The sequence below is a fragment of the Caloenas nicobarica genome, chromosome 4 (genome assembly GCF_036013445.1).
Source record: "Caloenas nicobarica isolate bCalNic1 chromosome 4, bCalNic1.hap1, whole genome shotgun sequence".
Classification (NCBI taxonomy): domain Eukaryota; kingdom Metazoa; phylum Chordata; class Aves; order Columbiformes; family Columbidae; genus Caloenas; species Caloenas nicobarica.
In genome coordinates, this window is record NC_088248.1 from 22031807 (window position 1) to 22049819 (window position 18013).

The 18013-nt window shown below is 38.3% G+C and overlaps 1 protein-coding gene across 4 annotated transcripts in view; it reads right to left on the reverse strand.

Annotated features, from left to right (window-relative positions):
• Window positions 1–4266: 4266 nt before the first annotated feature.
• Window positions 4267–18013, reverse strand: part of TTC29 (tetratricopeptide repeat domain 29) — a 220166-nt gene continuing 206419 nt past the window's right edge. For all 4 annotated transcript variants that reach the window (XM_065634079.1, XM_065634080.1, XM_065634077.1 and 1 more), the window contains 2 exons: window positions 6059–6132; window positions 4267–5681 (listed from right to left, as the gene is read on the reverse strand). In XM_065634079.1, coding sequence (XP_065490151.1) covers window positions 6095–6132 — 38 coding nt within the window. In that variant the 3' untranslated portion in view covers window positions 4267–5681; window positions 6059–6094. The remainder of the gene's footprint in view (window positions 5682–6058; window positions 6133–18013) is intronic.

Below are 18013 nucleotides of genomic sequence, written 5' to 3' on the forward strand. Positions count from 1 at the left end.
ATCAAAGAGCTCCTCTGAGGGTATCAGGGCTCAGCAGACGTGAAAGCTCATTGCAATTCAGAACGTAAAAGTTAAAGGGGCTGCTGTGAGAGAGTGGGGCCTGGAGACAGAACCCATGTAATCCTGAACTTCCCTTATCATAAATAAATTTTGTTTTAATCTGTACTGTGAGCCTGGCATGAGCCTGGTCTGCTGAGATAGCAGACAGCAATGCCAGGGAAACTTACTTTCTGTACTCACATGGAAAGGGAGAGTGTCTGATTTTCTCAGCCAACTGATGCTGAGGAGCCGAGAGGCAGACAACTCTCGTGAAAGAGAACAGGAGAAAGTAACAGTGACCACTGTGCTTCAGGGAGAGCTCTCTGAAAATGTTTCTAGAAGCACTGGTGTGGTTAAATCCAGATTTGAGCCACTTCAATTACAAATGGTGAACTTGTGGCCAGAAAGGGCAGTGTTTTTTGAAAACGTCTAGGAAGACCAGGAAGCAATGCTGCTAGGGGTAGAATAGCTCAGTCCAGTAGGTAGCAACCTTTCAAAGGTGATATACCCAATATATGGATAAGTATTTCCCAAGTAATAGAATCATTTTGGTTGGAAGAAACCCTCAAGATCATCAAGTCCAACCGTTAACCTAACTCTGGCACTAAACCATGTCCCTAAGAATGTCATCTACATGTCTTTAACACCACCAGGGATGGTGACTCAACCACTTCCCTGGGCAGTCTGTTCCAATGCCTGACAACTCTTTCCATGAATAATTTTTTCCTAATATCCAATCTAAACCTCCCCTGGCACAACCTGAGGCCATTGCCTCTTGTCCTATCACTTGCTACTTGGGAGAAGAGACCGACACCCTCCATGCTACAACCTCCTTTCACGCCGGCTACAAAAGCTGGTGTCGAAGGAAGCTGCCTCTCAGAGACAAGGCCTCTCATCGGTCTGTTTGGGGTAGGAGATCTCAGTCCTAGCTGGGTTCAGAGCTGAGTGGGAGCCAGGAGCTATTGCAGTTCCCAGACGTTCCTCCTATGACGCTCAAGTTCCCAGCCCCTGGCTCTTCCATGTGCTGCTGAAAATCTGCTGTCCACTGGTTTTCTGTCTACCTGTACTGCAGGTGGCCAAGCTACAGAACTGATCTGGAGAATCGGTAGCTGCCGGGACAACTTGAGATTTCGCTTCCCCTTCTCTGTGATCCAACAAAAACCTGAGCAATTCTTCTGGGGCTGCACACCCTCAGCTCCCAGGAACAGGTAGGGCCATCATGAGCACTTCAGATCTCCCCCAGGGTGCCTGTGCTTGAAAGCTGCTCTTGTCGCAAAGACTTCAGCCTTTCATGTGGTAATGAAACAAACAGGTAACTTCATTGTTAACCTTGGTAAAACAAGCCTACTAATTCAGCAGGAACAGGGGATTTTAGTTACTAAATTGCATTCTCATCTATTGAGATTAATTCCTCCAAAGCAGCACAGCAGCAAGTGGGTATAAATATGGGACTCATTTTGTCCATCCCACAGCTCAGTGAAGATCAAACAGCAAGCTTTCAATTAAAGGCATACTCACACCTTTTTCTCTTCTAAATGAACTTGAGAGCCCACTTGACCAACAGCCACTCTGGACTTTTATTTTGTAATTTTTAAAAAATAAAGCTTAAACCTTTAGAAAGAGAAGTTTATCTCCAAAGGTTGAACTTCTGGCAATGTGCTTTACCATCATAGCTGCTGGGCTCCTTCATGCTCAGCATCACTCCAGCAATTTGCCTGTGTCAAAAGAAGACTCACACATGGAAATATTCATTAACATGTTTATTTGTTTATCTTCAAAGGCAGCACATACATTTCTATCTACTTGTAGGTACAAATGTGGCAAATATAGAGATACTATGAAGTTATGTTGTCAAACAAGACACAGTTTTGAAAAAAAAAATGTCCTTATTCTCTTCTTCGTAGGAGCTGTCTTCAGAAATATGCGACTGAATCTCAGGACAAGGTCCGTGATGTACATCACTTCTGAAGGCTGACGAGTTCTCACCTCATGTGTAATAGCTGAATTTCACATAACTACTTAAGACTTCAACCTATGTCTTGCATTTTTACATGCATATTCTTGTTTCTTCCAGCTACGTTTTACTTTTTCCTAGCAGGAAACTAAAGTGTGGCTTTAGTAATACCTATAATTAATCTTATTTATTCCATCTCTTTCCAGCTATTTATATATAGTGTATTTCTTAAGTCTATATTTGGATGGCCTGTTTAGAAATGAATGGATTCCTTCCAGAATGGCAATGACCCTTCTGTGACTCAAACATTAATTTTCTAAATGGCTTCACAGGTAAATGGTGAAATACCTTATATATCATTATAATTAACAAGATATACCCTATTAATGGTCAGAAAACATACTTTTAATAATTATAAACAGAATCTTTTCTGAGGTACAACCTTCCCCTCTGCTATGAATTCTTAGGCAATACCATCTGATACCTCCACAGTGAAACCTACTAAGATTCTATTAAAAAAGCACTCTTAATTGCCAGTCTCACATACCTTATGCACCCACAAGATGTAGATTTTAGAGACATCGATATTACATTTCAGAACTATTCAGAGATTCAACTGCTATAATATGTTTGACAAGTCTTTGTTTCAAAACAGACAGCTGGCATTATAGGCTAAATGGATTTACCTGTTTTCCTAACTTCATTCAAGTCAACTATGCCTATAAATTCTCAGAGCACAGAAAAACTTGCAACTGCGATTGATACTCTCCCATGAGTCCTCCTTTCTGATTGCAAAGTCTTAAGGGCCAGGGAATGAGAGGCTTTCTGAAAAAACTTGGTGGAAGGATTGCAATGATAATGAACCAGGCAGAGTAGAGAATGATTCTGTTCTGTATGAGGAGCTCTTTAAAGAAATTAGAGCATCTCTCACATAAAGAGACAAAGGACAAAAGTTCCATGATAGTAATTTGAGCTGTGATCTCAGCAAATCTTACAAACAAGACTAAGGAAAGCATTGTTGGAAGAAGCATTGGTAACTCAGTAAGTGGTGATTTTTCTTCTAAAGAAATATTGAATTGATACTGCAGCCAAGTACCAAGGAGCACTGTGCTTTTGGCTGGATGATAGGAGGCATTACAACGAGGTCTGCTTATCACCCACAGAGCTCTGACTCCTTCTAAGAGCCACGCAGTTTATTCCAGGATCCTGTCTGAAGTATAACGAATGGAACAACATCCTGCTCAACCTCCTTGCCCCATTAATTTGAAAGGGAAAGCAGAGTCTTTGTTTTCCCACTGAAAAAGTTTGCAAGGAGCAGAACAACACCTGCACCCTGCCAGACAGGTAGTTACTCGTCAGACAAATCGTTACTGGGATGGGAGGCAGGTACATTTAGCTCAGTAAAAATAATTTTCTCCCAGAGCTTCCTGACTCTTTTACTTACATTATTATAGGATGATAGCAGTCCTCTTATTTTTATTAAAAGCTTTATGGCTAAAAAGTATTGTTTAAAAGTATGGGAGAGCTAATACTCTAGAGGATTAATTTGTGACCATTTTTTCACAAGCATGCAAAAGTTATCACCTAGTAACGACTGCAGATTGGCAAAAAATAGTGATGATCATGGATGCTATTTAATATAACCACATAATAACTTCTGGGACACATACACAGAACGTTCACTTGCCACAGAAACATATGTGAGGTTCGAAACCCTTAAGAATTTAGAAACTTGTCCTTGAAAAACTGATAATCATATTTACTGGAATGTCTGATAGGTTTATTTTTTATATATTTCTTTACTACGAAGGATAAATTCACATACTCCATTTCTTTTGACAGTATTCTGATAAAAGAAATTCCTAATATCTAAAAATAGCAAGCTCTTACAAGCAGTCCTGCTATACTTATCAAGATTAGAAGAGTTTGCAGATGAATGGGATTTTCAGATGTTATTTGCAAAGTTGTGCTGTTTTAACTATGTCTTTCATATTTCATATCAATAGTGTTAAAATATCAGGGGTAAACTGGATACTGTTATTGTTTATACTTAATTCATGATCCTGTTTCCCTTCCTTGTTTTCATAAACTGTTTACCTCTTTTTAACACTCTATAAAGAGATTTGCATGCTTATGTGTGTGCATAATTATAGGTAGAAACATTCTTATATAACTTTTCAGCCTTGTAAAAATGTTCTAAATGAACATTGTTGTAATAAGCTTGGTGTTCAGACAATAAAGACCTCTAAGTAAAAGAATAAAATGATTGAGGTATTTGTATTTACATTGCACGTACACAGCATCTTCATCAAAAATGGTCAAATAAGAGCTAGTTAACGATACACTTTTACCATGCCTTAACAGGGAGAAATCCTGTTGTCACATGTCAACCAGTTACTCAAATTGCAATGCTGAAGAAAACCAGTGAATTGAGTTGTTATTATTAAGGCAAAAGCTATTGCTTGTTCGAAGACTGTGATAAAAACTGATTACAGGTCTAATAGACCTTGCTTCAAACTCTGAATTTGGAAACCTCCGCTTAAATAAAGGAATGGTTGATTACTGGGATTCATTGAGCTTTGCTTATGTAGTTTGAAAGAACATGTTTTCTAATGTATGAAATGATGAAAGCTTGCATCAATTTTCCTAAATAAAATTAAAAGGTTCCAAATCCTGCTTTTACATATATTTTGCAAAGTAATAACTGCCATCTTCTGTTCTCTAACTCTTCTTCAGGACAGCAGTGATGGTAGCTGGAAAATGCCCTCTGAGGACTGTGAAAGCCATACAAGTCACTCCAAAATCAGTGCTTTACATTATTTATCACAAAGAATCTAAGTAGAATTTTAGTTTATCTGATTGTGTGAATGAACACACAAAGGGGAATTCCGGGTTCAATTTTGAAAATGTGACATACAGGTATTCTACCAGATGCACTTTCATTGTTAAATATAGTTGTTTCAGCTGTGCCTATAGATTGATGTTGCACTTGAGACAGTCAATGGCATTTCAAATGCTTTGATTGTACAGCCTTTCAACAGTTTCATGAGTGTGCTCAACCAGATTTTAAACAAAATTTGTTTTGTTTTGGGCCCAACCTGTGTTATAGATTAGATCAAAATTGCACCATAGTGTGCCGTCCAGGCTGGATCTATTCTATCCAAGTTACAGTTGAACCACAACTGTTAAGCACAGGTGCTAAAATCACTGATAGCCCTACAAATAAGGCATTGAGCTTGTAGTTTGTTTTTTTCTGAAAGAGACAATAACCTGGGATTTAAAGAAAACTCTCCAGACACATTTAGAGCCTGATCTTACAAGGTATCGAGCATCTTGGATTCCCATTCAGTAGGCATAAAGGATATTTAATATCTGAACAGGAGGATCTTGACACTTTGGAAGACAATAAGCATCAGGGGCACAAAGTGCAGACTTTCTATTCTATATTACTCTTTTGTATTTATTTCAATGACACCAGCTATTTTTTATAAAAACATGTAATACACTTTGAAGTCACACTTCAGTCATAAAAGAACTTAGAGCTCTCCGATATTTATACTGCAACACTGTGCTCCCATTTAAATGACAAAATTCCTACCAAAATTCCTAATCTGTTGCATGACTCTTCAAAGATCTTCCTGTACTCATTATACATCTGTCAGCTTCTCTGTCAGTAAGCAGGCATTCTCTATAACGAAAACCAGCAAATAACAAATAGTAAATGTTGTAAGTTTATATATACACTTTGATATCTACATATTTTGTATTTGGGTTCAGCATCTGGTTAACAGATTTGTTTCTGTCTCAAAGGGTGATTTCTGTAAATTAAAAGCAATTACATGATCAAAGGCAATTAAATTCTAAAACTGGGAAAACAAGTTAAAAATCTGAAGGAAGTGTAATTTTGTTCATTTATGAACAGGAAAAATACTGTCATTTGGACAAAGTAAAACAGAGATAATGTACAATTGCCTGTCATAATCAAGTTACATTTTGATACCAATGACATTTTGCAAAAATCAGCATACTGGTATAAAGTCTATGGATTAAGAGCAAATACTGTACCAGCAAGGATCTAGAACTGGTGTCTTTGGAAGAAGATCACAGGGGTTTTGAAGCACTTCTTTCTTTATCAATTTCTGTTATTTAAAAAAAAGAAAAAAAAAGTGTGTTAGTGCTTTAGGCTTACAACATTCTTATTAATAGTAAAAAGAAGCCTAGTTGTTTTATTTTAAAAACATGTAATACAGTAAAAAGTGACAAGAGAAGGAACTCTAAGACAACACAGAGGTGAGCCACATAAGATACAGAAATACAGAACTCATAGAGAGTTCTGGCAGTTCTCAACCAGGCTGGGTTTGAAGGATAGGTGCAGGTGGGACCAGCTGGGGACCCAACACGGAAGATGCATTTGGGAGAAGATGACGGCAAAGACAGCACTGAAAGATAGCAGGCACTAAGGAGACCGTCCAGGGGAAGGAGTGAGCAGTGCAGAAAACACGAGCAGGTTGAGGAGGTTGGATAAGTAAAACTGCCGTCCCTCAGTGGGGTTCTCCTAATGGGATGTGACCAAAACAACAGGTGGCTGGGAGGCAACGGCTTAACTGCAGAGCTTTTGGCAGCCACACACGCCCTTTGCTCCTGTGATGGGTGATGCTCAGCCTTGTTCCTTCCTTGCTCCATTTCCATGCCAAACTCCCACCTCCGAGCTGCACTTTCTGCTCTGTTCCCAGCGACTCTCTGCCTAGTTACAACCACACCATCCCTGGGGGTTTGCTTCCTATTTTGGGAACTACTGATCTGGTTTGCCTCCTCAAATGAAGAAAGTGCACATATATCTAGTCCATCCTTGACATCTATTTGTCAAATCTATTCTCAAAAGCTTCTGATGAAGGCCATTTCACAACATCCCTAATTTCTCTGTTCCAGTGCTTCACAATCCTATAGCTCAGTTTTTCCCCTAATACTTAAGATAAAGATTTGTTGCTAATTAAGCTGTGGGTTTTTTTCTCGTTCTACCTTTGATAGACATGAAGAGGAAAAGAAAACCATCCTCTTTTATGATAGCTCTTTATAGCTTGAGAGACTATTTTCCTTCCCGTAATCTTCTCTTTCTTGGCTAAGCAAACAGAGTCTCTTCAGTATTTGAAAGGTGCTCATGTTTTCTGACCTCTGCATAATCCTTGGCTGGATCGTCCTCAATTTGTCACTACCCCTTTGCACTGTGATGCCTCAAACTGAACTCTGTCTTTCAATCACGGCAATACCAATGGTGCTTACATGGCATATGGATTTAATTTATGTCCAAAATAAATACGTGGATCCAGTTCTGGTGGAGACGAAAAATAATGTTCAAGGCAGTGTCTCTGCTGGTGCAATGTCTGACACAGATGCGAACTACTGGACCACTCAAGATAAAATTTGTTTTGTCGTATCATAGGCTTTTATTAAGTATAATTGCTAACTAGGACTTCATCTATTGTTGTATGCAAGTAAGAATAGGATAAATAGACCTATGAAGAATATCTAAGAAATAGCATAAGTTATCAGATGAAGTCTCATTTTGTATGAGGACAACATGTACATTAGCAGTTAACTCTCTATTTAACAATGCAGTTACTCCAGGTAACATTTTCTGAAACCAGGACTAAAGTACATCCATGGAAATTCCTTTACTGGTAGACCACGTCTAAAACCAATCTAATAAAACCTAGTTGAACACAAGGGGCTCTGCTCATGGCTGCACAGTCTATAACTTCTCAGTTTGGCTTAAGAACACAAACACAGTGAAGCAGCCGAGAGCCTCACGCAGTTCAGATGTACTAACAGCGAGTCTGAACTACACACTCCACCCCACCACAGCTTCACAGCAGTGAGGAATTATTGCTTTTTCCAGTGGAAGCTCATTGTTGAAAAATTGGTGGGTGACTCAAGCCCAAAATGTGACCAGGTATGTAGAGTAACATATGTATTTGTGAGTAAACAACACACAGAAGTGTGTCTCTGACAGCAGTGTATCTTACATACACTGACACATGCAAAAAGCAGTGGAGATGTCCACATGACAGATGGGGAATTATAGCATAAATTGCTTTTCTCATGCACCTTTTAGCCTTTTGCCTTCAGACTTGGACATTGAGCTATTGTTGTCTGATTAACAGTTCTACCCTCTCAGTAAATAAGAAGCATATCAAAGTTAACTGATGGAACACTGAGCCATAAATGTTTTCTTGGCATTTGTTTGGCCAGTGCTATATGGGAACAATAAAAGCATCTCATATTCATAACGACAATACATATATACCACCACAGATCACATCATCAAGCATTCTCCTTCTATCTTAGTGTGTTGTGCAAAATGCAGAAATAAACATTAATATGTATTAATAGTATGTAAATGTAATTAATCATAATGAGATGTTCCTGACATATTATCACTGCTGTTGATAAAATATAATTAAAGTTGCCTAGTCAAATTTTCAGTGCAGCTAGAATTGGCATCTCTGTTCTTGCTGTTTACATGTGTCTATGTGGAGATAGTTACACTTCTAAAAATTTCATTATTTCATCCTGCCCCTGGGAGAAAGCTAAACAGAGCTTCTAGTCCTTTACACAGTACAATTAGTGAAAAGTCGTATAAAATAATGAAAGCCTCACCTACAAAGACTGAAGTTAAAATGATCACTAACTCCAGAGAGGACAGGAATTTTAGGCACTACTTTCTCAAAAGATTATAAAGAAAATGAATGAGGCAATACCCATGTTCCTGAGCTTGCATGCCCATGCAATGAGAAAGCATTCAAATCCAAGTTTTGCATTGTTCAGAGACTGTTTGAATTTATTAAACAAGATCTGCACTGAAGAGCTCCATGAACAGGTGAAGAATCATAAGAGGACTGTTGTTTGGGGGAACTGAAACTGCTTTGAAAAAAAAAAAAGGCAATAATTTGAGGAGAGGACAATAAAAATGAGAGTAGTATGCAGAAGGTGACTCAGAAACCATTTTTCACTGCCTCTTTCAATAAAAGAATGAGGTAGGATATACTCAAAGTTGCAGGTGGTGGGCTTGGAGACAAAGGAAGGGGTTCTTTGTGCATTGCCAACTCATCCGTGGAACTCCCTGCTGCAGGATGCTGAGGTTGCCCTAATTTCTGCAGGCTCAAGAAGTGACATGGTGAACAAACAGGAGAAAAGTCCATACCCTCTCCTACATTTCCACTATAGCTAAATTGCTTAAGTGGCATAAAATCCAGCAATACAACACCTCAAACAAAAGACAGCAACAGTGCTATTATGTTTTTACATGTATTTAGGTATATATTTGCAAACAAACCCACATTTGCAACTGCTGTTAATGTGAGTGAACTCTTACTATATTGTACATGCAAAACCAGTAACATACAGCAATATAGTGACATCTATTTTCCTTTAATACAATTAATTCCACATATTCAGACTCACTGTTAGCCAAAACTGTATTTTTGTCACAAAAGGGTGAGAGAAAAAGCAAGACTATATCACCATATTCTTTATACCCTCCCCATGGTTTGGCAGCATGTGTTAGGTTATCACGTTGGCATAACACAGCTGATGAGATCTAACCCATTATTGTAATTTAAAATTTACTTGCATTTTTAAAGGTCATGCAGCTGTTTTCAGTTATATAATCTGTAGAATGATGTAGTGGAGTAGGAATAAAGCAAATCCAGCAGCAAATAATATGACTGCCAACACCATGCACATCCCACACTTGTAGAACATCTTCCTACTTTTTTTCTGTTGTGATAAATGAAAACGGATGCAATACTTTTTCAAAAGCAGATTGGGCCAACATGTTTAGCCATGTATCCTGACTAGGTTCACTTGGAATGGATGCAGTTGTACTTGGAGGTTTTATGAATATAGAGATCAATGAATTTGTACAATTTGGGCATGCAAAGCATTTTTATCAGGCATATTCCATTTAGAATAAGCAGTAAACCATATATAAGGGTTGTGTCAAAGTTTACTGAATAGGGCCCTTGGTAGCTAATGTAACATTTCTCCAACAAATCAAAGGTATTGTTCTATGCTCACATGAATATACAGTAGCCATTACCTTAAATTTAAAACTCACTGTGAGCAGCAAACACACGGTGGGGATATGAAGGCCATATTGTATCAGCGGAGTCTGGAGAGATTTTCTTCATATGGCTTTGCCTGGTTGAAATATATGTTGCAGTTGAAAGCTAAAGGGATTACTTTTGAATAGTCATCACAAAGGTTGATTATATTCGTATATCATTTAGCTGGACCCTGCAGGCTATTATTCCATTAGCTGTGCTGGCCCTGCACTGTCAAAAAAGTTGATCACATAATGTAAAAAGGTTACATGCTCTGTTAAGGTATGTGAAGTAACTTGAAACAGTGATCTTTTCAGAGCACTACAGCTTTGTACTTGAAGGTAGATTGCATTTAAAATAAATACCTGCAAAACTGAATAAATACAATTAACCTACCTGTGTTTTCTATTTTTCCTATTTTGAATAGGCTGTATACAATTTGAGTAAGTTAATTGTATCAGGTAAGATATTGGCTAAAGAGTATTTTTTCAGCCTCAAATCCAGAGAACTGTACCTCAAAATAGCTGCATCTTTATGTGAAACGCTTTCTGAAATGATGTTTCTGGCAAAAAAGATTTGCTGATTACATTTCCCTTGCACATACAAACACACACATTTTCTTTCACTGCTTAATAAAATGGATCTTCAGATGGTTCCATTATGTGGATGCCTTAATATTATTTTATGCTAAAACATGGACAGCGCATTAGATTGAAAGCATCTTACTGCTCCACAAGGCAGAGTAATCACGGACTATCGCTGGATAGCAAATGCTCCCATTGGGGAAACAATACCAACAACACAGGCTAATGAATCACAGCAGTTATTAATCATGGACATTTGTAAGAGCCACATATAAAGGAGAGGAACTCTCAAGATTAGAGAGGTTAGAAGGTGGGACTGAGAAAAAGGACAGAAGGCTGTCCAATTGCATTTTAGAATTGTGCCCATGCTTGCTTCAGTCTTTCTGAGCAGGCAGAAAAAAGATGAACAATTCAGTCTGCTCGGCTCAGTTAAGCTTTCCGATCCTTGTAGGACAATTTGGCAAAAATAAATCAATGCATGCACACAGGCAAGACCCTTAGGGCGTATGGCCTAGTTAGAAATGAGACAGTGCTTCTTTTATTAGACAAAGTTGTTTAATTTAGATTGTAAAAGCGAGAGTTGGTTCTCTTTTCAGTATACCGTATATATTATTCAGGGCAATGAATGAATCTTTATGAGTACAAATGGGAGCCTTTAATGAACTACAGCAAGCAGTTGAGCAGGTAGGTTTCTCTGAATAAAGGCTTCACAGATGGGTAAGTTATGAATGAGAAGCAGAATTTATTTTAGATGCTTTTAAAGAGTCTACTCAGACTATGGCACTGTAATGAAAGAGCAAGGTTTTTCTGGTTTGGATAAGAAAACCTAAAGGAAATGTGAATTTTACCCTGCCTAATAACTTCCATTGTTTACTTATTCATATTCAACAGTCCTCAGACAAGTTAATCTTCCTCTCTCACATAGTTTGGGCACGTGTCAGACATTTGTACAACAATGGAAATCTCTCTTGATCTTACATTTTCAGTTCTGTTCATTGTGAAAGTTATATGCTAGTCTGTGACAATATAGTATAGCAGCATCTTTTGCATAAACCATTTGTTGAGTATCAACTTTAAATAACAGCTCTGTCAGGTCGGACTGTTGACTGTAGGTAGAAAAATGGGATTTTCTCAAGGCTAAAATAAGACACTGTATTTTGTGTACCTTGAAATTAGAGATACATCAAAAATTCTACACAGACATCAAGAATTCCTCAAACATGAAGAAACCTAAACAAAATGGCAGACAGTTTTTAGTTTATGGTTTTACCTTTACTGTCAAAAAATTTTACATGAAATCCAAACTATTATTTTAAAGTTTCCATACGGCATCTCATCTCTGGCTCTGCTCCAATCCAGGTTAGGGAGAAATTAAGGAAACAACGTTTCAGATCCAGTATCTTGAAACTTTCTCAGTTTAAGGCAAAGTTTTCCAGCAAGGTAAAGCAGGCTGAGCATCTGCCCAGCTGGGTAATCAAGGTTTCCACAGTGCAAAGGAGAATTCCCAGAAGGCCCAGAGAAGGGTTTCTTTTCCTTCGCTCCTGCCTAGTTGCAGAATAAAGATCACAAGTGGAACCTGCTTGCTCGCTCCCAAAGACAGGACGTGGCCCAGGAGAACTCCTGAGAAAGCAAAGTTCTGAGCAAACAGGGGCTGCTCACTCTCTTGGTAGAAGCCAAACTCACTCTCTGCTACCTCAAGGAGTTGGTGAGAAGACAACATATGAGCAGTATAAAAACACTTCTGCTACCTCTGCCGAGAGCCACCACTAAAGATTGCGCCCAAATGCTACTTAAAAATCCTTATGAAAGGAAGTATTTATCTTGCTCACAGAAGTGGTATTTTATAGTCCTGAAGAAATTTGCCAGCGTTCTTAAAGATATTCCTACAGGCTTTTACAAAAATGTGCATATCTTAATGATATATACCTGGAAGTTTTTAACACGCATCTTTAGAGTTACGAATTACATCAAATATCGTGGCAAGGGGCAAAGAAGCAGTAAGTGGACTGGTGTTTCAGACAACATAATGATCATAACAGAAGCAGCATATTTGTTCCTAATTTGTGTGCAGAATCATCATTGCCACATTCATTGTACAGCAAAGCAAGGTATATCGGGTGCTGAGTAAATAATTACAGTACAGTAGATGTGAAAACACAGATTTCAAACATAGCGATGATTCTAAGACCAATTAATGCCCAAGTCGATAAACTGAAAAATTCTTGCTGTCTTCCCCCAAATCACTACAGTTCTTGTCCTGTAAAACTTTTAAATACTCTGCTTGAGAACCTACTTTATGCACTTACTGTGCAACCTTATTGCCTGGCTACACATAAAACCTCATATCTTATTTTTTACTCATATAGACATACTGCATCAAGTCTGTTAAGTACTTGTTATAAAGGTCCATTTAAAAACTGCAGGACAGGGGAGCAGGACAGTTCATAACTGCATTTTGTAAACACCATCTTCTACCCACTGAGCAAAATATGTCACTGAACAGAGGAGTTCAGTATTAAAACCACTGGTAGCATGTGATATTTATTTCTGAATATGCAGCTTGATGTGCCTTCAAAGGATCTAGCTGTCAGAGGGTGCTTAGCTCCCCTTTCTCTGCAGTTCACGTTCCTCAAAGGTGTCCCAAAGGGAGGGAAAACTGGAAAGCTCAGATTACTTAAACACGTCCTCTAGCTTAATTATATGCCATTAGCATACTGAGGTTCAAATATAGTGTTGGACTGCTCTGATTAGAAGCTCTGATTTCAGTTCTTTTTGCTTTTATCTCTGTATTTTGACGTGAGTGCTCTATGTAATTTTGTTGAGAGTTTCTTGTTCTGCAGATCTCGTTTGTTATGTTCTGGTTTGGCTCTGTGGTTTTCTGGCCTCTAAAGGCTTACCTACTTTTTATAACTGTACATAGGAGTACTTCTTCATGGTTGAGACTTCTTTATTTCAGCATCTCCAGTGACTGCTCTGCTTGGTGGCTCACAAGCTGCTTATCATCTGTGGCCTCTAAAAAGCAGGTTCTTCACTTGGGAAACTGTCTTCCAAGAGCTTAGCCAAAGGTGTATTCTGAGTACAGAAGCTGAAGCCAGTGAAGCAGAGAAAATTCAGTAATACATCTGCTACAAAAAAAAAAAAAGGATGCCAGGGAGATTTTTTTTTTTCCTCCTTATCTGACTTGAGCTTTATATCTTCTAATGCATCTTAGGCATGAGTGCATCCTCTCTGGCTAAGGAGATGTAGGGGAAGCATCTGGAAGATTATGTTCTTTAAAAAGAAGATACAGAATCCCTTATGGAAGTATCATTTTTCTTGTGAGTGAGGTTTTCTAGGGAGAATACCATTCCCTGTAGCAGCTAAAGTCCTGTTCTAAGATTGATGCAAAATGCTTCTACTCCTCTCTTACCAAAAAAAAAGGAAAAAAAAAACCTATTGGAAATTAAGTTTCAGGTTCATGCAGCGTCCTTGCATTCACATGGATATAATACTATTGTTAGATACCTCTCCCATGGACACTCTGGAGAAGCTTCTTTGTCTCAACTTTCCTTGCTGATTTTACCAAAAGAGTGCAATCAGACCAAGTTCTCTTCACCAGGTATTAGGAACAACACTTTCGATGGTCAGAGCATCACTCAGTGTTGTGTTTCTCCCTCCTAGTTTTTGGATTTATGGCCATGTTCTTCTAGAAAACACAGGACAACTTGAAAGGCAACTACTTGTCTTCTTCTGTCTTTACAGATAAGTAGAAAACTCCAGCTTTCAGGCCAGTCATCCACTTCTGTTGAGAAATAGAATCCCATGAAAAAAAGATTACACTGAAAAATGGAAATGGATTTTCTGTTTTATTTGCAGTCAGCATAAGACTTGTGAGCTACTTTAGAAAGTTATAGAACTACAGAGATTTTTAAGAATATGCCAGTAGAAGCTGGAATTTTTTAAAAAATGCTCTGGCTAGTCTAGGCCCAGTCCTCAGGTGATGCAACCAATGCAGCTTCACTGAAGTGAGCATGGTTGTCAGCTTTACCAAACTACTTCAAAACAGGTCTTTTTAGAAAACTTTATATTTTGGTAATTTTAAATTCAATCGGAATAATGCCATACCAATCACTTTGATTTGCTGTAGGAACAGCAGAGCTTAGAAACATCCGCCAGGCAAACAAACGTCTTCATAAAGTAAAAGATGCCACCCTGCCACTCGACTCCTCGACTGCAGCGACAGTTTCTTTTGGACCTTTCCCCCAACCGTGTTGCAAGGGAAGGAAAGGAAACAGGGTTATTTCTGGGTTGCTGCCATAGGTTAGGCTGTTAAGGGAAGATTTAACTCTCAGTCCTGTCCCTCACAAAGGCATCAGTGGAAGAGGAGGCAGACAACATTTCAGTTGCAGCTGCTGCCAGCTTGAAATGCCTTCCTAAGATGTGCTAAATCATGTGAAGTCACCAGCTGAGAAATAAGGAAAGAATTTTTCCCCCGAGGCACAAGTCTGAGAGGGATTCTGGCAGACTTTCCTCCCTTTCCCGCCCCCCCCCCTTTTTTTTTAACTGTTCTCACAAGCCAGGGAATCTGTTTTGAAATTAACATAGGTTTGAAAATAAGACAATTTCACCAAATTCACAAAGTGAATGTGGAACTTAACATGATTTCAGCTATCTGAATCTAATACAGACCTGGGGACCCCCTGACTGCCATCATCCCCTTCATAGGAGGAAGTAAGAGTCTCTTGGGAAGCTGGATAAATTCCACGCATTAGGTAGAAGACCTGGGCAACAGCAATTTGATAATGTAACACCAGACTGTACTCAGATGAATGTTTGGTGCTTTGACAGGAAAGCAGGTCTTCTTGATTAAAAAAAAAAAAAAAAGTAGCTTTCCTCTTAAAATCCATGCTGGAATCTGTATGATCTGATCAAGTCATGTTCTGATCAAGTCATGTTCCAACCTCATCACAAAGCTCACGAAGTATAATAGACAAAATTTCTTGCTACAGGTTAGAATAATACACTCCTGCTTGGAGGTTTAAGAGTCTTCAAGCAAAGCCTTGTTCTAGCAGAAGTAATATTTCATAGGCATAAATTTTGAAGGTTGCCCTTCTTCCAATAGCAGAGCCCTAGTTTGATCCTGGTTCATTTATTAGGCATAAAACTAGAAACTGTACTTTAGCTTCTCCTGTGTTCTGTTTAGATTGTACCTATTATATTATGAACCAGCTGAGAAAAACCTTTGTAATATGGAAAATAAAAATGCCAGCCCATCGCAGAGGCTTTATTTGAGCTGAGTTGGTTTGTGGTGAACTCGACAGACCGTGCTAGAGCAGCACCAGGCCAGTGCACTCTGTAACACGAACAACTGTATCCTTGAGACGCACCCTCAGCGATCACATAAATAACTCAGCGAGCACCAAGGGAGCACAGGGGGTCACATGCAAGCCTGGCAGAGAGGCGGCAGTGGGCGAACAGTCTTGGAAAGGTTTACTTGCCTGACTGCAAATCTCGCTGGTGAACTGCTTGCTGTGGCTTTATTTAATTCTTAATCTTCGCTTCTCTGTTTAATTCCTAGCTGCTTTAGAGACCTGTTGTAACACAGCAGTTAAAAAAAATATTCACATGTACTGTCAGGCCTCCCCAAAGAGCACTAACTTGACACGTAGGCTATGACAGCTGGGCTTGGACTACTAAGAAATCTAATCCAGGGTTTCCATCATCTTAGTTGTTGCCTTCCTTTCATTACAGTTTGACTCAGCCCCTAATGGATTCAGCTTTATAAAAATCAGAAAAAGAGGAAAAGAAAGCAATTTATTCATGTTTCACTAGAGCTCACAGAAGACACGAAATTTCTCTAAAAATGTAAATTATTTTGTACCACACAAGCGAGACTGGGCGGCTAAAGCTCTTAGAGGAAGGCTCTTTCCCAGGGCTAATGTTTTTATAGCCAGTGATTGAATAAATCAATCCTTTTATTATCACATCTCTTTTACTCTCCTTTTTCTTCAGAAGAATTTAACCAAAGGTACCAAAGTGCCCTTTTTAATTCCAAGAAAATTGATTATGCGTGTTAATTTTGTTTTTAATCCCAGACATATCAAAATAAACACCGCAGACGTGTAGCAAAAATCAATATCTCTTAAGCTTCAAGTTGGTAAAAACAAGGATTTAGTAAGAATCCAAGATGCAAAAGACTAATGTACAAACTAAGCCCTTATTTATGTAATGTGCCTTTATAAAAGCTCAATATAAACCTGAAAGAAACTATTTCAGGAGAACAGAAATGGTTTACTTGCACTGCATCAAAAATGACCCCATAAGACCTCCTTTACTGAGATAGCCCAGATATTTAATGTGAACATATGTTTTCAAAGGATTTCTTGTCTTATGTCCAGTCATTCTTGTTAATTCATGGGACAGCATACTGCAGATGTGCTCTTTTTTATGTTACATAAAGCAAAAATTACATTTAACAAGTGTGAGGTTGGTCATAAAAAATAAATAAAAATAGACTCTTAAAAGCTGGAAAATCACAAAGTGAAGCTATCAGTCATTCTTATTGAGAAGGGTGAGGACAATGTGAAATAAAACTTGTACCTCTATGAACAGACATTTCTAAAATGCCAGCTCTTGGCTGTTATTCCACATTCTCTGTAGGTTGCTTTCATCAGCCCCAATATTTCTTCCTTCAGGGTAAGATGCAATGCACATTTTCATGAGATGCCCTTTCTAGTCACTGACTTCAATTTCAATAGTAATTAAACATTTTGAACGTTTCTGCAAGTTTGCGTACTTGAAAGAATAGAAAAACAAAGTCAATGTAACTTTTTTTGTATTCTACTTCTGGTTAAGAACTTAAACTACACATTTGTTTTAATAGTATTCTTCATTAATGTGTTTGTTTAATATGCAAATAACTTCCACAATTATTATTTTTCTAATACTAATCCAAATCTATATACCAATTTGTGCATTCTTTGATATGGACACTAATTATACCATTATTACTAGTATTCTGTATAGTTTTACTCCTTCCTGAGTGCAGATGAGATAAGCGGTACTTCTTCAAAAAAGGAATATTCTCTTCTGGTTTTGACTGACACTGAAGGTCTCCTACCTGCATACATCATTTGTAGCCAAATACTATTCTCTCCAAAACCTCTTCTTAAGCTGGTGTAAGAAGCCATATTCAAAGACTTACTACAAGGAACTTATAATTAGAAGCTCCTCTTAGAGATTGGTTACAGTATGAATTCAAGTCAAAATATGGAACCAAAATGGCTTGTGAGGCACTGAGGTCAGTTTTCCTTTTATCAACACACAGAACAGACAGACAAGTTGTTCCTTTGGAC